Here is a 23,528-nt window from a genome sequence, read left to right as displayed (position 1 = left end):
ATCCCCAGTGGCAACACACACACAGTCACACATGCACACCGAGTGCTAATAACAAATACCGCGACCCTTCTCTGACAGCCGTTTATAGCTGACTGAAGATGTAGAGGTGAAAAGGTCACTCATTCCTTGAGGGAGATTGCATCTTGGCAGCTAGATTGCATTTCAGTGCCCAAGGCCTCATCTCATTCTGTTACCAATAAGAGCAGACGTATGACAAATCAAAGTAATCCCAGAAAGGTAACCACAGAGGCCAAAAACCCCATAAAGCTCTCCAAGAAGTTGCAAGTGAGTGCACAACAGGAGTCTGCGAGGGAAAAAAAACAACACGAGCTTGAAATCTTTACAGCTGGGGAACATGACAGACTTCACAATGAAAATGCAAGTGATCGGTAACGGGGGCTATCAGAGATGGATCGAGACAGGCAGACACAGCGGAGCTCAACCCTCAACCCACAGCAAAAAGATACGATCAACTGAACTGAGCAGACTGACAGCAGATGCCTTGGTGAACTAAGAAGTGCTGCTGTATGGGGAGGAGGGCGAGGCAGAGGTAGGTGAAGAATTATAACACAATGGTAACTCTGTGATTAACTAGTGTACACATAATGCAAGTTCCAAATGTGTCACAGCTTAACACGGCAAACAATGCAGTGCACACCCACACTCAACGAACTGTATAGGGAGCAGAAAAGGCTCCACTCACCCACACAGTGGGCTTTGTACACATGATCTAAATGCATGATCTGTCTCTTTCTCTCAACTCTGCCCCCTCCTCACTCCTCTAACATCACTGTGGTTACAAAGACATGCATAAGAGAGCTCCTTTGGAAAAAAAAAAAAAAAAAAACGGGGTAAGAAAAATCTGAGGCGAGGAAGCAAAGTATCACTTTCAGCAAAACAAACAGTCTCCCCTCTTCAAAAGTCATGCACAAGAATACATATATTTATATATATATGTATATATATGTTTACATATATATATAAAAATATATATATATTTTTTTAAAAGACAGAACTCACCCAGAAGAGGAGATTGAAGAAGACCATTCCATATCGCAGGGCCATCATGCAACCCTCAGCCATCCTGCAGCGCCGCAGTTCTAGGAGGAATATGAAGGAGAGGTCCAGGTAAAACACCACATACTTCTTGCCCTGGGCATAGCGTCCCTTGGATGTTTGCGGCCCCTTTGTCGTGTGAAAGCCGAACGCAAACGGTGGCCGCTTATACTCGAACTCTCCGCTAAAGCGGTGAAACCCAGAAGTGAACGGCGGCGTGTCGGGTTTGCTGTCCAGAGATGGACTGCGCCGATATGGAGTCTCGTCTGTGCTCGAGCGTCTCATAATGGAAGCTGAATGAGCCTTTAGGAGTCTTTAATAGTCACTCTGTGCACTTCAGGTCTGAACAAAGTCCACAGCGAGGGACAAAGAGGTATTCCACTGAGGGGGGGCTGCGAGATGGATTTCAGTAGTATTTCTAACCTAGCCTCAAAATAATTAAACTCCTGAACTACTGATTTAATTATACCCAGAGTGGGATCACACGTGATCTGATGTAATCTGAGAGAAAACAATATGCTGCCATTCACTTCAACCGACTTGCTATTTTTGAATCTTATATATTATATATTCTGCAGGACAGTTTGCATAATCCTGCCACAACATCTGTGTAAATCTGAACATTTAGGACATAATCCCAACATACACGTACACATCTGCACATCCCTATCTCTTTAATCCCTCGCACACAGGTGTGATGCTCCCAGATAAGCTGATCTGCAGTTTCATCTCATAAAGGTTCAATCAGGTAAATGCTTGGAGAGTTTGACCTCTCTAGCGCCTTGGGCTTGCCAAAATGATCCAGAAATGGTCCTACCTGGTCTCATGAGAAATTCCTGAGCAGGTGCTTCCTGGCTGGCAAATAACAGCACCCCTGCTTTGGTTAATCAACTTCTTTTACTCAGAGACAGAGCGCATGTCCGCTGAGAATGAAACACTACTCTCTGGTCTTAGTTGCGTCTGAGTGTTCGGCATGTGACTGGCGATGTGCTTTTGCTGACATGCACGGAGCAAAAAAAAAAAAGAACTAAGATAGAAAAGGAGGCGAGCGGGAAGAATGGTGTTATGGATGTGAGAGGAAGAATGGAAGAAGGCATGAAAGGATGAATGACGCTGATGAGCAGACCATTCTTTGGCTTCTTCAATTTGTATCCCTGTGGAATTCCTGCCTTGCCCAATTTCCTCCTTGCTTCTTTAGTTCCTGCCCTAACTTGAACCTTTTGTCTCTGAAAAGTGTCTAGGGGTTGTTCTGCGTCTCTCCACTCTCATCTAACAAATCACTCTCTTCAACTCCCTCTTATTCTAATCCTGAGCCCCTCTCTGCTCTCCCCCCCTGTGCTGATGGTGGTTAATTAATTTCCAGACTCTCATCAGAGAAGCAAAGTGTGCGGTTGTCCCCTCCTCTCGTCTCCCTCCTCCGCTACAGCGTTTTCTCTCCTCTTCTCTAGGTGGGCAAGGAGATCAAGGTGTCCACCAGGGTCATGGCCAAGCAGCGAGAGAAGAAGCAGCAAGAAGGAGAGACAGGCAGCGAGAAGAGAAAGACAGCTTCCTCAGAGAAGCAAAAGAAAGACTGCAGTGTTTGAGCGGTAGTCCAGCCTCGCTGCCTGAAGCTCCCTCCCTCCCTCTCTTCACAAGCTCCTGTTCTCTTTCTCTCTCTCTGTCCTCCTGCCCCCCCTTTCCCTTTTTCTTTCCTGCCTTCTCTCACAGGCTCCAATGCTCTCTCCTCCACACACACAGTCTCACACACCCCATCCCTCCTCAGAAACTGTCCCCAAAACCTGGCAGCGGGAAAGGCAGGAGCAGTCATTCACATTCTGGCCACACCCTATGAGAGTGCACAACCAATCAGTGCCTCGCAGCTCCATCCTCCCTCGTGCACACGGCAATCATACCCTACCATCTACTAGATAACTCTCTCTCTCTCTCTCTCTCTCACGCACACACGATGTACGTGCACACAGAGGCGCACACAAAACCTGGCGTGTTGTTAACATACCAGTGCTGAGAAGCTTGCTGCACTTGCACTAGTGCTTCCTCCTCCTCTCCTCTCTGCCTCCCGCCTGGAACTCATTCCACATGCAGAGGTTGTTCTTGCTCACAACCCAGGCTGCTCTCTTCACGCTTTACTTCAGTCATGTTCCTCTCTCCCTCTGTCTCTCTCTGGACCTGAACTTGGGTCATACAATATCTGTGTGCGTAGACTCGCACTGCACGGATTTTCACACGACAAACAACTCACCTAAAGTGTGTCTCTGTGTGTGCGAAGGCACACACGGCCGCTGACATTCACACAAAATAGCGTAACTGCATGCTCCCCACAACCTGGGAGCCATCTGGGTCACTGGTTTTATGAGTCCACAGAGACATTTCAAAGCTTCAGAGGTACTGACTTTATTCAAGGCTGCATCAACTATTTAATGGATTTTTGTTTTGTCTCCTGTGTGTATTTTGGTCAGAGCGCAGAGGCAGCGGCAGCCTATGCTAGGAGAATGAATTTGGCTTACTGAATGACTGACGTTGTTGAAAAGATTTTTGGGCTACTAGTGTTTTCATCAAAATTTTGTCAGGTGTGAAAGAGTAGGAAAAAATACCCTTTATCCATGAAAAGAAAAACAAGGGCAGACCTTGTTAAGCAACATGAAGTAAAGCCAAAGTGCAAATATCATATCTGAGTTGGCTGCTGTTGTAAAAAAAAAATATATATATATATATTTTAAGCACTTCATCTTCACATCCGAACGTTGCGATTTTAATAACCAGTGCAGCATAAGGAATGACGTTCCAGTCAGTGAAGCTTTAATTACTTGCAGCTGTTGATGTCACAGCAAAGTGTGCCCTCTATCTATACATGCTATCACATGACTGTCATGTGATATTTTACGTTTCCCCTTCCATCTGCTTTCAGCAGGGGTGGCAGGCTCACAATAGTGGTCACATGCTTTCTTTGCTTGGTTTTCATCTTCACCAACAAGATCTACACAAACACTTCTGCTGCAACTCTGATGATCCAACTGCATTTGCATTGCTGTGGAGTTATTCATCATCTAACAGAAGATTTCCTGGATTTGTGAGCAATGGCATTTGCTAAAGCAACAGACTATTCCAAATGCATTAAAATTCACTGAATATAATATATATAATAGTCACACAGAAAGGCAGGACGTGGTCCCAGATGCAGGACTCGGGAGACAAGGGATGAACTCAAAAATCCGAACAGAACTGAAAACTAGGAAACCAAGAGCAGGGAGACACAATCATGAGGGAGTACACGAGAAAGGACAAAGGGACACTCGGACAGCATACACTTACAAGATATTGAGATGAGAGAGAACAGGTGAGAACATAGCCGAGAGTTACTAACATGAAGACTCAAGAGGGACTTAAACTGAACAACACTTAGCAAAATAAAACAGGAAGAGTGCAACACAACTGATTGAAGAGACGATTATTTGACACAACAAAATGAGGGAACAAGACAAAAAGACAAACACAGACAAAAGACTGCAGAGGAACAGAATGGGGAAACAAAGGGGGATTAACAGAATGAACCTAAGGATCTACAAAACAGAAGCTCCGAACTGAAAGGATGAAATAACAACACCATGAAGAACTTGTATCAGGCATAAGAAAATAAACAACATATAACAGAAAGATAAATTGCAGGAGAATACAGAACCCTACTCCAAAGATAGACAAAAACACAAAGCTAGAAAGAACCTGGACAATAAAACTAAAAAACATCACAGTGACAGATGGACATTCATGTGTCGTGCTAATGTTGTAACACACGATCCAGTAAAATGTCTGTAGATGAGGTTTTACGGGTTCAACAAGAAACGTATAAATTCATTTCTTTTTTTCCTCCAAATATAAACTACCACATCTCTCTCTCTCTCTCTCTCTCTTTGAGCATATTTATACCATTTATTATATATTTATCAATCACAGCACGTAAGGGGAAAAAATATTTACACAGGATGTGGTTCATCTTACTTTTACGTCAGTTATCCCACTAATTGGTGCAATCTGCTGTCACTTTCATTAAATATACAGACTGAAATGAATCATGCAGCAGGAAACTTCAGCAAGTGCAGCAGTAAAGTGGATTCCACTTCAGGTCTATATTTCCACTTACAAACAGCTTCATCGTAGACTCACTGGGTGCATTGGCACTACAGGGCTCACGGTGACTTTGAACTCCTCACCATGTACGAATACATGGGGAAACAGAAGCATGGCAAGCAGCATGATGTAATTTAGCTTTATTCAGACTGAAGGTTTGTAGATGGGCCCACATTAAAACGCTTTATGGATCGTTGTAATGTGAAAGCATAATATGAACGGACAGCCTTGCTCAGTCAGATGCACAAAGTGCGCTGCGCTGCACTCCGGTCTCCGTGCAGCCATAAAGGGGTAGGAGTCTGGCTTGCTTTCCCTTGTTTAAAGCTGGAGTATGAGTCTCCTATGAATATCTCCACTAAATGACAAAACAGTCTACAAGGATGACTGCAGTGCGCACAGAGCAGTAATATGAGCATATGAAATGAGAATGGCCTTTCCAGAAGCCTGGCAAATTATTTAGAGCTGTTTGCCTGGTAGAATTTAAGCTTATGCAATCACAAAAAACATTTCACTTCACACTTTTAAGATAATGCAGTTTTTGGACGGTCAAACTTTCACACTTTTTATTCTTACTTTAAAGCAGCCTGTTTATTTTCTTTAAAAATCATTGAGAGTTTACAAAACAGGGCTCAAGTAAATGTGTGAATGAGATGCAAAAATCATAATGTACTTAAAAAACATCAGTAAGGCTAAAATCAAACTGGACACAAAAATTGTCATTATTAAACAGAAACCAACCGCTGGGGTTAAAAAGTAGATCATTGACGTGCCAAAAACTGTTGTTCCTTGAATGGGTACTTGAAGTTGGGTCCCTATAGGCACCCTATGTTTACAGCCTGGTCTCTTCCTCTAATTTTCCTGCTCACGAGGCTGTGATTATTTTTAATAACCTCTCACTTTAATCAGGGAATGGGTGAGATGTGGGTGCCAACTAGGCTGCTTGCTGTCTGCTAGGATTTACCTGAACTAATTCAACAGTGTTTGTAGCTTTGGTGCCTTTTGTGCCAAAGCACATGCAAAATGGTCTCATGTGTGGTATAGGTCATCCAAGAAGCCCATAGTCCAGTTTTGGTGAGTAAAATTCTATTTAATTTTTATTTACCCGTAATTGACAAGATTTCTGGTATCTGGATTCAACTCCAGGACCTTCTTGCACCACTGTTCCACCCTGGGCCCTGGGAGAGCATGCAAAGTCATCCCAAAAAGGCCCTAAATAGCCTGGCATGGATGTATTCTAAACACATGCTCGCTGGGTTATCTGGTGATTCTAAATTGGCCATAGATGTGAAAGTTAGCATTAGTCCTTTGACTGGTGATCTGATGAATAGATGGATGGATGGATAACATATCCAAGTAATGCTCTCATGCAGTATAGATGCATCTTACAACCAGATCTTGTGAGTGTTTTGATAATGTAGCACCTCTTCCAAATGTAGCCACTTCAGATGATGCCAAGCAATCATGCTAACATGTAAAGCCCCTAAAAAGGGCTTCACAAACTACAGATAAGCGCTCAATGGCTATTTCCATCGTTTATATCCTATTGATGTAGTTTGACTGCTGTAGCTGAAATACAGCTTAAATAACTGAAAACGTGTTTTTTAGGTTAAGTCCTGATAAAAAAATTAAAAAAAACTTAAAAAGTAGCTTTACTGTATGTCTGCACCGCAGATCCTGCAGATTTCTGTTCATGGGTAATGTGCAGGCCTAAATATCACACTATTATTAGTGTTTAATTATCACATACTGAGAATATGCATGGCTCAGGTGCTGTCAGGACATCACTGTCCAAAAACACAGCTGTGAATGTGAGGCATATGAGCTGACTGAAAGCACATTTTCACAACATCATGACACCATGACACCATTGAAGACTCAGGGAAATGAAGATTAATAAGAGCCGCTCCTGTGAGAAATAGCCATGTTTTTACCGAATCAGCTGACTAAGAGGGATTTAAAATTTGCTTTGCTGACAAAGAATTACAGACAATAAGACAAAATATATGCATCAAGATACGTGACTAAAGGGTTTAGTAAAAGCTGAAACCAGCATTGCAGAGTAAAAAAAGCAAATCACAGAACAAATAGAAAATAAATTATTTAGGAGCCTTGTAGTGGAAATGGTAATCGAACATAATAAGAGATACTATTTAAAACAGAATTAATGGGAGAAACAGATTATTATATCTGCTTTTGGTCTTCAGATTTCTTCCAAACACACTGGGGTCATTTTTGTTTGTTACTTAGAGTTTAAATAATAAATAACACCTAAATATGTAGACGTAATCTGAAGCACAGCAACAACAGCACACAAAACGACTTTCTCTGGATTCAGGGCTGAATCTACAACCTTGAGCGTGTCTAAAATCACCTGAAGGAAAGAACAGCTTGACATTTCTTCTTTCACAGTCAGAAATCTAAATCGGCTGGTTTGTGTTTTGACAAAAAGATAATGCTGAATTCTGTTATCAGTAGAAAGTTTGCGTAACCGCTTGAGGAACTTACTAATAGATCCAGCTTTGCCTGCAGTCTCACTGAGATCAAGATTTTTTTTTTTTTTTTTTTTTTAAAAATAGGCATAGACAGATAAATAGAATAGAAAAAAAAACATTTAAAAACAATTAGAAAAACTACAAATTTACAAGTACAATGAAAAACACCCCAAAGAAATACAAGCTATGCAAAATACATACAAATAAAATAAAAAGAATCTGAGCTTCAAAAGGCTATGTACATATTTTCACAATTTACAATTTAGAATACTCATTATCTGTTAAATCCAGAATCAAATCTAAAATCCTTCTCATCACATACAAGGTCTTGAATAATCAGGCCCCATCTTATCTTAAAGACATCATAGTATCACATCACACTAATAGAGCACTTCGCTCTCAGACGTCTGGTTTACTTGTGGTACCTGGGATATTTAAAAGCTTTCAGGCCCCTCTTCTGTAGAACCTGCTCCCAGCTCGGATTCAGGAGATAGACAAGGTCTCTACTTTTAAAATTAGACTCAAGACTTTCTTTTTTGACACAACTTAGTTAGGGCTGGACCATGTGGTCCTGAATCCTAGGCTGCAATAGACGTAGGCTGCTGGGGGCTTCCCATGATGCTGAGTGTTTCGCCTTCTCTAAACCCTTTTTACTCACCATGTGTTTATAAACCACTTTGCATTTAATTATAAGTTATTATTAATCCTTGGCTCTATTCCACAGCACGGCTTCCTCCTATCTTCCTCCTCTAACCACCAGCCAATCTCAGCAACTTCCTGTGAAAAAGGAGTTTTTCCTTCCCACTGTTGCCAAAGTGCTTGCTCATAGGGGGTCCTCTAGTTGTTAGGATTTCTCTCTATTATTGTAGGGTCTTTATCCTACAATATAAAGTGCCTTGAGATGACTTTTGTTGTGATTTGGCAAAATATATTTAAACTGAATTGAATTAAATGTGGAGTAGACCAAGAGTAGCGAGTACGCAGGGGTTTTTAACTGTATAAGTAATTTAGCCTACTTCCCCTATATCGTGGCTCAAGAGTTGGGAGTTCGCCTTGTAATCGGAAGGTTGCCGGTTCGAGCCCCAGCTTGGACAGCCTCGGTCGTTGTGTCCTTGGGCAAGACACTTCACCCGTTGCCTACTGGTGGTGGTCAGAGGGCCTGGTAGCGCCAGTGTCCGGCAGCCTCGCCTCTGTCAGTGCGCCCCAGGGTGGCTGTGGCTACAATGTAGCTTACCATCACCAGTGTGTGAATGTGTGCGTGAATGGGTGGATGACTGGATATGTAAAGCGCTTTGGGGTCCTTAGGGACTAGAAAAGCGCTATATAAATACAGGCCATTTACCATTTTACCATTTATTCCTTCTCTTATTGTAAGGCTCTGAAAGCTGAAACTGAACTTCACAAAGCAAAAATCAAATATGTATTTAGAAGCAATCTAACCAAAGCTTATTAGCAATTTTGAAAGGCAGGAATCATTTTAATGTCTACATAACTTTATCTCTCACATTAAAAGGAGTGCAAATAATTTTAACTTTAAAGTACTGCTGAAATTTTGGTGATATATTTATATTTATTCATAAAATATACACTTAGTAGATTTTTTTATATACACACACACACACACACACACAAATACATATACATACCGTATTTTCACAACCATAAGGCGCACTTAAAAGTCTTAGATTTTCTTCAAAAAGTGCGGCGCGCCCTATAGCGCAGTGCGCCCTGTGTGTTGTAAGGAGGACGTAGTAGAGAACACCATGAGAACGCTAAAGGGTGAAGTGTGTGCGTTGACTTTATTGCACATACCTGTTCTTTTATACAGGTATGTGCGTTATGCAGGACATCGTTGTTTTAACAACCCTGAAAATGGCAAAGAGACACGCTTACGAAGCACAGTTTAAACTGAAGGCCATCAGCTACGCGGAGGAACATGGAAATCGAGCAGCGGCGAGAGAATTTAAGATTAATGAATCGATGGTTCGCAAGTGGAGAAAGCTGGAAAACAAGCTCCGGCAGGTCAAGAAGACGCAGCTGAGTTTCCGCGGACATAAGGCGATCATCGAGCAAAGAACGAGCGGGAGAAGCGTTTCGACGGTCACCATTCGGCTAAAAGCAGTTTCACTTTCACTTTTTATGAAACTGTGCCATTTTTCCATCCGGACCAGGACTAGGGTAGCGCAGCAACTTCCAGCGGATTATAAGGAAAAGCTGGCCATCTTCCGCTCCTACTGCAGCAAACACATCGGCGACAAACACATCCAGCGATGGATGACCGATGGAGACCACAGTTTAACCAAGAGTGGAAACCAGCGCCGGGCGAGTTACGCCACAATTTGCCAATGGATTGTAGATGCTTGGGCTAACATGTCTGCTGGCACTGTTGTTCGAGCTTTCGCAAAAGCCGGCATCATTTCCGAGGAGCCGCACGGCACGGAAAGTGACTCTGACAGTGAAGAAAGTGAACCTGGCATGTTTGATGAAGATTTAGCGCAGCTGTTCAATTCAGACACAGAGGATGAGGACTTCGATGGGTTTGATTGATGATAAAAATGTGAGTACCAAACTTTGTTTTGCTCCTGCTTTATTTTTAAATACGCACACTTGTATGCGCCTTTTAGCACAGTGCGTCTTATGGTCGTGAAAATACGGTATACACACACACACACACACACACACACACACACACACACGAGCGAGACAGATAAATATGAAGGCATGCCGGCTCGGACATCGCCCGGATCAACAAGGTCCGCGTCAGGTGTTGAGGAACCAGGGCACCCTGACGAAAAGTGGGCTACTGGAACAAGAAGGAATCGGTGGGCAAGAGACGAAAACAGGGCGTTGTTGGAATGCTACTAAGTGACCCCGGCGGAAGGGGCTACATGAATAGGATGAGGGACCTATGGATTCTTCGATACCCAACATCCACAATGACGGCGAAACAACTAGTAGCTCAGTGTTCCAACATTCGAAAGAAGGGACTGCTCTCACAGCTAGAGATTGACGAGGTACAACACAAATGCTACGGCAAGGAGGAGTCAGGACGCCAGGTCAGGGGGGCGATATCATCACCCCCACCCGAGATTGGGTACATAGCCCCAAGTGCGATAGGAGAAGGATCGTTGAGTGCGAGAGGAACTGACCTGAAAAATAGGGTCATGGCCAAGCTTGAAACCTGGATCCCCCGTAGCCGGTTACCAAGATTACGTGAAGTACCCTCAGAAGGTCTGCTAGATGATGTTAATGCAGCACTACGGACAATACCTACAACCACGATTACCGACACTAACAAGCTGATCTACAATACGGCAACAGTGATCAGTGAGATGCTTGGCTACACGTTGAACAGCGACAAGGGGCAGTACCCTCCATGGAGAAGGAGGCTAGAGGGCAAGATCAAAGTAGCACGGAGGGAGGTTAGCCAACTAACGGAGTTGCAGAAAGGTGCGACAAATAAGGTGCCTAAGAAATACAGCAAGCTGTCCATACCTGAGGCCTTGGAAACTGCCAAGCAAAGACTCACAGCCTTAGCCAGCCGCTTGAGGAGGTACACCAGAGAGATAGAAGGCAGGAGAATAAACCAGCTGTTCTCCACAGAACCAGCAAAGGTGTATTCTCAGTGGCAAGGGAACAATAAGAGAACAGCACCACCAAGGCTGGAGACGGAGCAATACTGGAAGAGCATATGGGAGAAGGATGCAACCCATAACGGCAATGCTCAGTGGCTAGAGGATCTGAGGGCTGACCACAGCGACCTCCCTGAACAGGGTCCAGTAACCATCACAGTGGCAGATATCCAAGAAAGGGTCTCCAGTATGAAGAGTTGGACAGCACCAGGACCTGACATGGTTCACGCCTACTGGCTGAAGAAGCTGACTGCACTCCACGAGCGTCTGGCAGCACAAATGAACCAGCTGCTAGTTAACGAGAGACACCCGGAATGGCTAACTGAAGGCCGGACGGTCCTGATCCCCAAGGACCCCAAGAAGGGACCGGTCCCCTCCAACTACCGACCAATAACCTGCCTCAGTACTACATGGAAGCTCCTGTCAGGCATCATATCGGCTAAGATGAACAGGCACATGGGTCAATACATGAGCGGGACACAGAAAGGAATTGGCAAGAATACCAGAGGCGCAAAACACCAGCTACTGGTAGACAGAACAGTCAGCAGAGACTGCAAGACCAGACTGACCAACCTGTGCACTGCCTGGATTGATTACAAGAAGGCCTATGACTCAATGCCCCACAGCTGGATACTGGAATGCCTAGAATTGTACAAGATCAATGGGACCCTAAGAGCCTTCATCAGGAACTCAATGGGGATGTGGCGTACAACACTAGAGGCCAACTCCAAGCCCATAGCACAAGTCACCATCAAGTGCGGGATCTACCAAGGAGATGCTCTGTCCCCACTGCTGTTCTGCATAGGCCTGAACCCCCTCAGTGAGATCATTAACAAGACTGGCTACAGATACCGACTACGGAACGGAGCAGTTGTCAGCCACCTCCTGTACATGGATGACATCAAGCTGTATGCCAAGAGTGAACGAGACATCGATTCACTGATCCACACTACCAGGCTATACAGCAATGACATTGGAATGTCGTTCGGACTGGAGAAGTGTAGTCGGATGGTAACAAAGAGAGGGAAGGTAGTCAGAACTGAGGGGATTGAACTACCAGAAGGCAACATTGCAGACATAGAGGACAGTTACAAGTACTTGGGGATCCCGCAGGCGAATGGGAACCATGAAGAGGCCGCTAGAAAAGCTGCAACCACCAAGTACCTGCAGAGGGTCAGGCAAGTCCTGAGGAGTCAGCTGAATGGTAAGAACAAGATCCGGGCCATCAACACGTACGCCCTGCCCGTGATCAGGTACCCTGCTGGGGTAATAGGCTGGCCAAAGGAGGAGATAGAAGCCACTGACATAAAGACAAGAAAGCTCCTTACCATGCATGGAGGGTTTCACCCCAAGTCCAGCACCCTGAGGCTGTACGCTAAGCGGAAGGAAGGGGGCCGGGGACTGGTGAGTGTCAGCACCACAGTCCAGGATGAGACAACGAACATCCAAGAATACATTGGGAAGATGGCCCCAACTGACCGAGTGCTCAGTGAATACCTCAGGCAGCAGAAACCCAAGAAAGAGGAGGGAGACGAGGAACCATCATGGAAGGACAGGCCCCTGCACGGTATGTACCACCGGCAGATAGAGGAGGTGGCTGATATCCAGAAATCCTACCAGTGGCTGGACAAAGCTGGACTGAAAGACAGCACAGAGGCACTAATCATGGCAGCACAAGAACAAGCTCTGAGCACAAGATCCATAGAGGCTGGGGTCTATCACACCAGGCAAGACCCCAGGTGCAGGCTGTGTAAAGATGCCCCAGAGACAATCCAGCACATAACAGCAGGGTGCAAGATGCTAGCAGGCAAGGCATACATGGAACGCCATAACCAAGTGGCCGGCATAGTGTACAGGAACATCTGTGCCGAGTATAACCTGGAAGTCCCGAGGTCAAAATGGGAGATGCCCCCAAGGGTGGTGGAGAATGACCGAGCTAAGATCCTGTGGGACTTCCAGATACAGACGGATAAAATGGTGGTGGCTAACCAACCGGACATAGTGGTGGTAGATAAACAGAAGAAGACGGCCGTAGTGATCGATGTAGCGGTTCCGAATGACAGCAATATCAGGAAGAAGGAACACGAGAAGCTGGAGAAATACCAAGGGCTCAGAGAAGAGCTCGAGAGGATGTGGAGGGTGAAGGTAATGGTGGTCCCCGTGGTAATCGGAGCACTAGGTGCGGTGACTCCCAAGCTAGGCGAGTGGCTCCAGCAGATCCCGGGAACAACATCGGAGATTTCTGTCCAGAAGAGCGCAGTCCTGGGAACAGCTAAGATACTGCGCAGGACCCTCAAGCTCCCAGGCCTCTGGTAGAGGACCCGAGCTTGAAGGATAAACCGCCCGCAGGGGCGTGCTGGGTGTTTTTTTTTTTTAATATATATATATATATATATATATATATATATATATATATATATATATCGATCGATATAGATATATATACACACACATTTATAAAGTAGTGTAAAAGTTATTAATAGGTCCATCCTAAATAAAGAGGTGAATATTGAGTCCAAGTCTGTTTTAAATGTGCAGATCAGCACGTCTAATTTTCACTTGGCACTGAAGAACTTGATTAAATTGAAGTTTAAAAAATGATGATGGTTTGAGTTAGAATTAGACCCTTTATTTTAAGGGATGCAGGGTGCCAAATTCTGCCCTTGTAAAGGTGATGACACTGCGCACATTTTACATACATTTATTCATATAGTTGCATAAAGGGCCTATATGGTAGTCTTCGGAGGAAAGAGTGTCAGTAGCTGACAAGACTCTTTGTTTTTATCAATAAGCAGACAGACAGAGTCTGCTTATCTGATTCTGTTTAGGTGAGACTGTGCTGGCATACAGTACAAGGCAGAGTTGATGCATCCTGCATGGCTAATAGTGCAAATTAAGCACAAATCTAAAAATATAATAATAATTTTGACATTCAACCACCATGAATTCATAATATCACTCCACAAAGCCTGAGAGGAAAATGACTCATACCTTGGCCCACTATTAGTTCAGTGTGGCGACTTAATACCTTTGTACTTTCTGATTTAACAGCATGAGTTATGCCGTTAACTAAAAGGTTTAATTAATATAATGCCAGAGAGAGTGGGTTACATGAGAGGACACAAAACAATTAAGTAACCATGAAAAGCATGTGAGCCAGCCTATTGTTAATCAGGCGTGTGTCTGTGGATGAACCCACTGAAGTCTGCAGTTGTGAGACCTGACACGGCAAAATGCAATTATGCAGTGTGCCACGCTCAGAGCCAAAACACAAATACTCTCCATTCAAAGACCTGAACAGTGGGCAGAAGAATGGAATGGCTCTGCGCCTACTTACACTGAAGAAAACAGAAAAGAGATGACTGTTCTGTATTCTGTGCAACAAGGCAAAGGGCTGAAGCTTAAAGCTGGTCAGTTTTGTAGCGTAAAATAAATAAAAAAAGGAGTCCCTGTGGACCTGCCCTTCAACACCCAGAGCACACCACTGAGCGGTAAAGGCCATGCACTACTGAAAAGAAAAGGCTGATGTTCTAATATTTTCTTAAATGTAACTGTTAGTCGCTCAGTCTGAAAGTGCCACAGTAGCATATGTAAACCCTGACGCATCTCTTGAGCTGTTAAAGAGATTTCAGGCATTTAAGGCAGCCTATTCAGTGAGTGAAGTTTGGTCGGTTGTCATGGAGATGAAACTGAATGTGAAGCGTACTGTTACGACCCGGCTCAAAAGCCGCAACATATAAAAAGGAGACGAACAACAGAGTGTGGGTGAGAAGAGGTTTCATCCTAAAATGGAAAACCAAGTTGGCTAAAATGGCTGATGCCACCAAGGCAAAGACTAGTGCACTGCCGGAAAGCTTGCCTCAGGTATGCTTTTATCCACACCTGACTAGGTGTGGCCAATTAGCACCAGCTGAAAACACTGAGACGATTAGAAGCTGCAGAGGGACGTAACACCTCCTCCCTTAAAAGGGTTCCTCTAGGACCCTTAAATTTATTAAAAGCCCCTCTGAAGCCTTCAGTTCCTTTACCCACAAACCTGGAATAAAAGTTAAAGGTAACAGAAGCACAGTGTTCACGTTATAGTTGGTATCTCTAAGCATGGATGGGCATGAGGATTTGAAGTTGCCACACTGAACAGACAAAAAGTAACATGTGACCAACACAAAGGAGCACAACAGTCACAAACCCAAAATGATTACCTGATCTGCTACAACACAAAACCAAAAGTAGCAACAAATAATCACAACTAAGTGATCTGTTGTCTCCACCACACAAACAGTCACATACAAGTGGCCCTATACCACAACAAGTTACTTTAATCCAAAAAGTTCAGTAAATCAAGCATACTAGTGACCAACCACAAAATGGAGAGCTATGGCCACACAATGATCACATCAAGGGTGGCTCAGCACCCCACAGTGTTATTGCCATCACCTGGCCAACAACACTCACAAGTGATCCAACAAAATAGCCATATTCCCCACAACACTAAAGGTCACAGCACAAAACACTCACCTCACAAGGATCTCATTAGCATCCATCCACACTGACATATGCACACACAGGGTGTGCACACAATGCCAACTTAAAAACAGCCTACCTGCCTCAACTACAGACCATAATCATGAATGGTCTCAAACCTCCTACCGAGTTTGGTGCCACTGATTTACTATGTGCAACTCCCAGCCTAAAACACTAAAAACAAAAAAACCCTTACTTTTCCTACCCTAGTCTTCAGTGGTGTACCAGGCTCGAGGCAACTTTAAATGCGAACTCGAGAGCAGGCAGCAGACCAGAGATATAGTCTCCTACCAAACTCTGAAGCGTACCCCCACCCAGGATAGCCACCAAACACAATAAACTAAAACAATAAAGCAAAACAACAAACAAGTGCTTCGATGGAAGGGCAGCACAGCCACCCAGCTGAAACACACTAACTAAAGGGAGTTTGCTCAATTACAGTGACCACCATCACTCACCCACTTAAAAGCAAAACAAACTGACATTCAGTCTCCACTAAAATGTCCAAATATCCCGGACGAGCCCCCACTTATGTTAGGACCCGGCTCAAAAGCCGCAACATAAAAAAAGGACACGAACAACAGAGTGTGGGTGAGAAGAGGTTTCATCCTAAAATGGAAAACCAGGTTGGCTAAAATGGCTGATGCCACCAAGGCAAAGACTAGTGCACTGCCGGAAAGCTTGCCTCAGGTATGCTTTTATCCACACCTGACTAGGTGTGGCCAATTAGCACCAGCTGAAAACACTGAGACGATTAGAAGCTGCAGAGGGACGTAACACGTACACTCACCAGGTGGCCAGAAACACTAAAATCTTTTAAAAAAAGGGATACTGAGGGAGCAGACATGCTTGCCTTCTTTGCACCATTGAGTGCCGCTATTGTTCACAAACAATCAAAAACTCATCAGTGAACCATGCCAGTGCACTAGATAGCATGCGTTCTCCCTGTTCACCTTGAACAACAGTGAAAGATCCAGCTTTGTGTAAATGTTCAATGGCGCCACTGAGCAGGACTAATGCAGGAAACTTACACTCAAGCAGTTCGGCTGTCAAATATTAATAGGCTTTAATGCACTCACACAGATATATAAACTGACCACACTGTTATGAGTGTCATTATTAACCATCTCAAATCATTTTGTGTCATTTTCCATAACTCAAACCACTGTTCTCTCAGTTTACTGATCGCCTTCTCTTTTTTTTTTTTCTTTCTTTTGACGGGTTGCCATAAAAGATCCTCTTCTTCCGTCTCACCCTATCCCTAGCATCCTCTCCTGTCACATCAACCCTCTGCATCTCCTCCTATGATATAGTGAAGAGGGACTGGGATCCTCCTCTCTAACTCTTGCCTGGCAGCTCCATCTTCAACAGCAGCTATCTCTGTGATATAGCTGCCCCTCTGGTATACTCAGTTCTAATCCTGTCCCTCCTGGTCACTTCCCCAAAAAAATCCTAACATCTTACCTCTGCCACCTTCAGCTCCACCTCCTGTGTTTTTGTCAGTGCCACCATTTCCCAACCCAACAGATAAATGTAATAATAAAAGCATTTTTGGTAGGAAAAAAGAGAGAGAGGGAGAGGGAGAGTATATGAGTTGTAACCACTTAGTGTCAGATTTATTTATTTGAACTTCACTTTAAAATTCAACTCTATAACAGGTTAATGGGGAAGAGGTGCTGCTCATTTTGAATACACAGAAACACTTTACGATAATGTAATTACACTTTAATTACATATTATTTCAACATATCAGTACAGAATGAGTACAGAATGAGTTCAGCTTGTCAAATTTACATAAATCTTCGATCCCTAGCAGTGTGACTCTGAAGTGCTGTACTGTATGTTTGTAAGTTTTCTCCCCAACAAACACAACGATGTCAACGAAACGTTTTGCACCATCAAAGGCACCTGTGGGAGCACCCAAAAGGCAAAGGAAGATGCTACCATTGCACAAGAAGTTGGACTTCTGGACATGATAAAAGAAGGTAGAATTTAACGTATGAGAAAAGTATATAAAGTGTGTAGTGAGGGGTTTTACAGCCTTAAAACATCTATAATAATTGCAAAAACTAAAGTTGGCTACATCGCGGATCTCACCTATTGCGGGTTATTTTTCAAACGTAACTCCTGCAATAAACGAGGGCCCACTGTATTGCATTTATATTGATAAAACAAATGGTCAATTAAATAACAGAACATCCATCATGCACGTCAACATAATGATTCTTAAATAAAGATGTAAAAAGCCCAGAGTAATCCACCCCACAACGCAGCCTGTGCCTGAAAAGTACAGTGAATTTACAGCAAATTGAAAATCCATTTAATTACAGGGGAATTACACCCTTTACATAGCATAAAGTGTTACCGAGTACACTTTCAGACCTTTGGGCAGCAGGTTAGAAGCCCATTTGTTGTACAGTTGCTAATCAGTTTTTCCTGTCACTCTCTCCGACCTTCCATCTGTTTGTCCACTGCAGCTGTCACATGTACAAGGAGTGAGTGTCAAAGGCAATTGCTTTAAAAGACGTAGCCCACTTGCTTAGGTCTGGTAATGGCATTGTTATGACCTTGAATTTAATTGATTCTCTTACGCATGCATGCTATTACACTTGCCTGCTGACACATGAAAAAGGCCTCTCACTAAACTGCTGTTTGCAGTCACGTCTGTGGCTGCTTGCCTGGCCTTACAGCTCACAGCATGATGCTGCTGTTGGTTAATAAATTTACTGACCCTATGTAATTCCCATCTTAGCTCGACCCATGCACCCTAAAAAATTATTCAGGGGCTTAGTAAATATCATTATAATTCTAAGTTAGATGACCTTGATTAAATCTTTGAAAATCACAAAAGTGTTATCTTGAGTTGAAAATACTGAAAAGAATGCTTAAATTTTCAACACCAGTTTTTGAGTTGAACTGAGCTCTTTTGTTCAAGTTTATTTAAAAGAAAAAATTCTGTATTTGAAACACAGGGTGCATTATTTAAATCTACTCAATATATCTCATAGAAAGTACTCATAATAACTGAGACACTGGTATTCATACTTATCATTGTCTTTAACTTTAATTATTCATGGTTCAAAAATCAATATAATTTTGTCCCCCAATACTAACTTAAAACTTTGAGTAAGACTAATGACCTTTGGCATGTACCGCACGCGAGGAGCATGGCCTCATGGGAGATTTTCTGCACGTTGAACGAGACAGACACACATCCACTGCAGACTTGGTAACGTTTTCAGGTAAGTGACCAATTCTTACATTAGCTGTCTTTATCCACACCGTTCTTTTATAACATGTTCTGAAGAAAGCGTTTGTCATGGTGGCTCACTTTTCGCAGCGTGTTTGTGCACGTTAATTTAAGTTTTCAACCCGTCTTCCAGTCAAGGCGGCGGGAAACCGCGCCCTTTTATCCTTTTACGTTCTGAGTCGCTATCTGCGTTCCGGGTAATTTGACCGGAATGTCCCGGTACCAGCGACCTGACCGTTTAATCGGGGGCATTTTAGGAACCACGTGAAAGCAGGTGTGCTCAGACATTTCTAGAAAATGGCCCTGTTGAGTCGCGGTGCGGGAGCTGCGGTAGTCACGCGGCCTGACTTACTCTGTCAGGTTGTTCAGGAGGAGATGAACAGACGTCATCAATGGCTTTGGTAACTAAGAAGACCTGCCCGCGGAACAGTTCATAGCAGCAACCATGCTGCTTAGCTTTCTTGTTCTATGTGGGGTCTTTCAGAGCATATAAGACGCTGCTTTCAGCTTTGTCCCGAACAGGGCCAGTTTTTGAGAGAACGCTGACAGGACCGCCCGGGTCAGCAGATTACCTCATCCAGGGCCGGTCCAAAGTACTATAGGGCCTTAAGTAAATTTAGACTGGGGGCCCTACTTCCTTTCAGATCCCAGAAAATAATGAAAAAAAAAAAAGCTTTGGTCCTTTTGGTCAAGCCAAAAGTACCATCATTTCCAGTATAGTTAGTATATAGTTAGTATAGTATAGTTCCAGAAACACTCAGTTTATTTAAATCCAGGTTGAAGACTCACCTATTCTCTGCTGCATTTGAATAAAGTGTAACAGAGTCATAAATAACATTGTTATAATTACACAAAATGTGTTCTAAACCCCCAAACTTCTCCTTTTATACCTGACTTTTAGGACCTCCAAGCCTGTAGTTGTGTTCATTATCAGTTAGAGCCCCTCCTCATTCTTTTCTTCTTCTTTGGTGCAATACTATAAATACAGTGTACCCCTTTTGCCTCTCCCCTTTTTCTACAATTCCCCTGTGGGAGAGGTGGGTGTCATTTCTTTCCAGCACCTTAAAGCACACATAATTCATATTTAACCACCCTGATGTTTATGATTGCGATTTTAATTCAGTTATTGTCATTATTGAGCCTGTTTTTGTAAGATGTTATAAGTGTGTAGTATGTGTGTGTCATAAATGTGTTTTAGGCGCCATAAATGATAGCATGAATATGTATTCCTTGCTAGCTTGGGAGTTGTGGTGGGTTGAGCTAATCCTCTTCCCCACTGTCTGTATTTGGTCGTAGGAGCTGGAGTGGGCAAATTATTTACTTGGAGGTCTTTCTTTCTTTTACCTTTTTTATCAGGTATGTCAGATTTCATGTTGTTTTTGTTTTATCTTATGTCAAATATGTTACGTGTAAATGCATATTTTATGTTTAATGTAAAAATAAATGCCACGCCCTTTTTCTACAATTCCCCTGTGGGAGAGGAGCTGGAGTGGGCAAATTATTTACTTGGAGGTCTTTCTTTCTTTTACCTTTTTTATCAGACACAACGCAGAATCACACCGGTTACACTTGGTGCCGCTGACCCGTCACATCGCCAATCCGCGATCCACCCCTCCTCCTTCTGCTGCCGCTGTTTTCCCGCCTCCTCTCTGCAGCTGTGTGCTAGAATCCTGTGCCCTGCGCTTTGACTCACAGGTTTTTATATCGCGTGTGTGATCGATGCCCCGTAATTTGGCTTGCAGGCATCTCTGTCACGTGTGAACTTAAAGGGCAAATACGTAGGTGATCATTTCTGTCACTGTTTCATATTGTTGCCTCAAATTATACAGGCACGGATTGTAATTTTTTTTTCTCTATTGATATTGGCTTTTACAGCCTGTTTTAATTGAGAGGAGAAAACAACATTTTATTTTCTATGGTGTTTTGATTCTTTGATGTTTTTTTTCTTCTCCCCACATTTCATTGTTTTGTGAAGTTTTGCATAATTGTGTGTGGGGGTTAGGCTCGTTTTTTTTTGCTGTTGAACAGTGATATCTCACTTGGGCCAACATGTTAAGTGAGGAAACTGTGGATAGCGCTTTGCCTGATCTGTTCTCTGCGGGGAGTAATATGACCTTTGGTTTGGGGAGGGGTCATCAGATTGCTCCAAAGTTTTTTGGGAGGGGTAGGCCAGTAGTCCCGGGTATTGGTGCCCACACTGTAGACCAGCCAGTGATGCACTCACCATTAATGCCAGCAGCTAGCTCCACACCAGCTGCTTGCGAACGCCAAACACACACCCAGGCTGTCACTAGTGACATGTTGAGCAGCTTGATCACTGACTTAGCAAAGCAAATTGGGGAAAATATCACATCCTCTCTTAACTCTATGCACCAGCCAGCCCCCACCCAGCCACAGTCTCCCCAGAATGTGCCCTCGAGCTGCAATGACCAGTCCCAGCTGAAGGTTGTTGTTCAGTCAGACACCAAAGCTCCACCATACTTCAAGGGTGACAACACAGATCTATTTCCCATCGGTGAATGGGAGGACATGATGAGATGTTATCTGCACAGAATCAGCTGTGACACAGATGAAGAAATGTTTGCCATATTAATGTCTAGACTAACTGGCAAAGCCAGAGATGTGGTCAAGGTGTCACTTCGTTGCCGCCCTGAGTTGAATCGGAATGATCCTATTACTGCTGTGTTTGACATACTGAGGTCTAACTTCAGCGACTTGACATATTCCAGCCTGCCCATGAAAGATTTCTACAGTACTGTGCCACGTCCAGGTGAGAACGCCATGGATTACTGGATCCGGTTGAACAAATCTATTGATGCTGCTGATGAGTGTCTCCGCAGGCGCGGCAAGATGGTAGAGGACCCCAGTAGTGAGGTTGTTTCGATGTTCATTAATCACTGTCCTGACCACAGTCTTACGTTGTCTTTTCAACTGAAGGCCCCTGAGGAGTGGACTGCAGCTGAGGTTCAGAGCCGTCTGGACAACTATGTGAGGAAAATGAGACAGTCTAGTGTTTTGTCTCATAATACAGCAAGTCTGTCCATCCCGCATCAGAGCCCTGTCGCTGTTAACAGCCAGCCCCACTCCAGCGGTGCTCAAGCAGTCCCAGTAACACATGAGCCAGCCTCGTATCCTATGCCCTCTGTTCCCTCTGCAGCCACATGTCAGCCTCTCTCTTCTGATGGCATGGTAAGTGTGCAGCAGCCCTCTGCTTGTCCTCCTTTGACTCTACATGTCATGCCCCCATCTTTGCCAGTTTCTGGCCCTCCTCCAGCTGAGCCAGGTGTTCAACAGATGGTAGCACTGTTTGACAAGGTTCTGTCCATGTGCACTGCATCACTAGCCACTGGTCCTAGGTGCCCACAACCCACAGGTCATTCCCATGGGCACCGCAATGCTCATCGTGCTTCGTGCAGAGTGTGTGGCTCACATGAACACACAACCCATGTGCATTGTAGGCTGTACAAGCTATGCCACAGCTGCTTTGACCCTGGACACATGAGGCGTGAATGCCCACAGTTGCACCAGAAACCAAGCGTTTCAGTCCCTCCTCCCACCGATGCTGCTTTAAACTAGCCAGCCCATGTAACGAGAGGGGTAGCATGGGCAGTGTTGATGAAACCCTCAGAAATGCAACAGACCCAGAAGCCATATATGTTAACTGCTGTAGTAGCCTCTCTGATGAGAAGACTGTTATTATTGGTTCACAAAGAGTTGGCAGGGCTAGTGAGTTGTTTTACACTCCAGTGTCGGTCAGTGGCCGGTGTTCCCTGACAAGCATGCTTGATTCAGGAAGTATGTCATGCACACTAAGTGAAGAGGCTGATAGCAAGCTAAGAGCCGCTGGTGTTGCTCTGATCCCGCAGCATATCCCTGAAAATGTGGTGCTGGTTGGTTGCGGTGGCCTTTTCACACAACCGAAATGCATCTATGATTTGGACATTGAAGTATATGGGACTAGGTTTCTTGTACCAACATTTGTGGTTCCTGGGCAAAAAGATGAGCTCATCGTGGGGAGCAATGTATCAGCCTTCATTCAGAAGATGAAGGCTGATACAAAGTACTGGGAGCTTATTAACTCCAATTACACTGGCACTGATTGTGAAGACTTCCTGCAGTTGCTGGGCTGTATCTCACGGTGGTCTGCTCCTGTGTTGCCAGATAAAGTAGGTACAGTCAGGTTGCGGAAGAGTGTCACTCTCCTGCCACAAAAAGAATATGTAGTTTGGGGAAAGCTGCCACCTTCTGCCCTCGTGTCTCCAGGAAGTACTGTCGTTGTGGAACCCACGTCAGCCCGTTCCACTCCAAAGAACATAATGGTGGGGCACATTATAACACCCATGTGGGGAGATCGTTGGGTCCCTATGAAAGTCCTTAACCCAACAGAGAGCCCTGTGACACTTCGTCGCAATGCTAAGATTGCGGATGTCTTTCCTTGTATTGCTGTGGAGGACC

General features: G+C 44.1%; 2 protein-coding genes across 4 annotated transcripts in view; one reads left to right on the top strand and one right to left on the bottom strand.

The window, feature by feature from the left end:
• tspan4a (tetraspanin 4a) overlaps positions 1 to 23,528 on the bottom strand; it is a 185,816-nt gene that overhangs the window by 120,971 nt on the left and 41,317 nt on the right. The window contains exons 1-2 of one of the 3 annotated variants that reach the window (XM_076884894.1): positions 1,874 to 2,797; positions 1,021 to 1,100 (exon numbers count right to left, since the gene is read on the bottom strand). In XM_076884894.1, the coding sequence (XP_076741009.1) occupies positions 1,021 to 1,100; positions 1,874 to 1,883 (90 nt within the window). In that variant the 5' untranslated portion in view covers positions 1,884 to 2,797. Of the gene's footprint in view, positions 1 to 1,020; positions 2,803 to 23,528 lie in introns of those variants that run through there. The other 2 variants (XM_076884896.1, XM_024803359.2) reach the window with 2 other exon arrangements.
• Positions 19,893 to 22,729, top strand: LOC143418998 (uncharacterized). Its single transcript, XM_076884880.1, has 2 exons — positions 19,893 to 20,110; positions 20,370 to 22,729. Exon 2 carries the CDS (start codon positions 21,123 to 21,125, stop codon positions 22,647 to 22,649), a length of 1,527 nt encoding a protein of 508 aa, XP_076740995.1. The 5' UTR covers positions 19,893 to 20,110; positions 20,370 to 21,122; the 3' UTR covers positions 22,650 to 22,729.

The sequence above is a fragment of the Maylandia zebra genome, linkage group LG1, assembly GCF_041146795.1.
Source record: "Maylandia zebra isolate NMK-2024a linkage group LG1, Mzebra_GT3a, whole genome shotgun sequence".
In the NCBI taxonomy this organism is placed as follows: Eukaryota; Metazoa; Chordata; class Actinopteri; order Cichliformes; family Cichlidae; genus Maylandia; species Maylandia zebra.
The sequence above is the reverse complement of the archived record's forward strand: the minus strand, read 5'-3'. Positions and strand labels throughout refer to the sequence as shown.

Excerpts from the sequence above, each read along its gene's own strand:
- LOC143418998 (XM_076884880.1), top strand. The coding sequence starts at position 21,123 with ATGTTAAGTGAGGAAACTGTGGATAGCGCTTTGCCTGATCTGTTCTCT.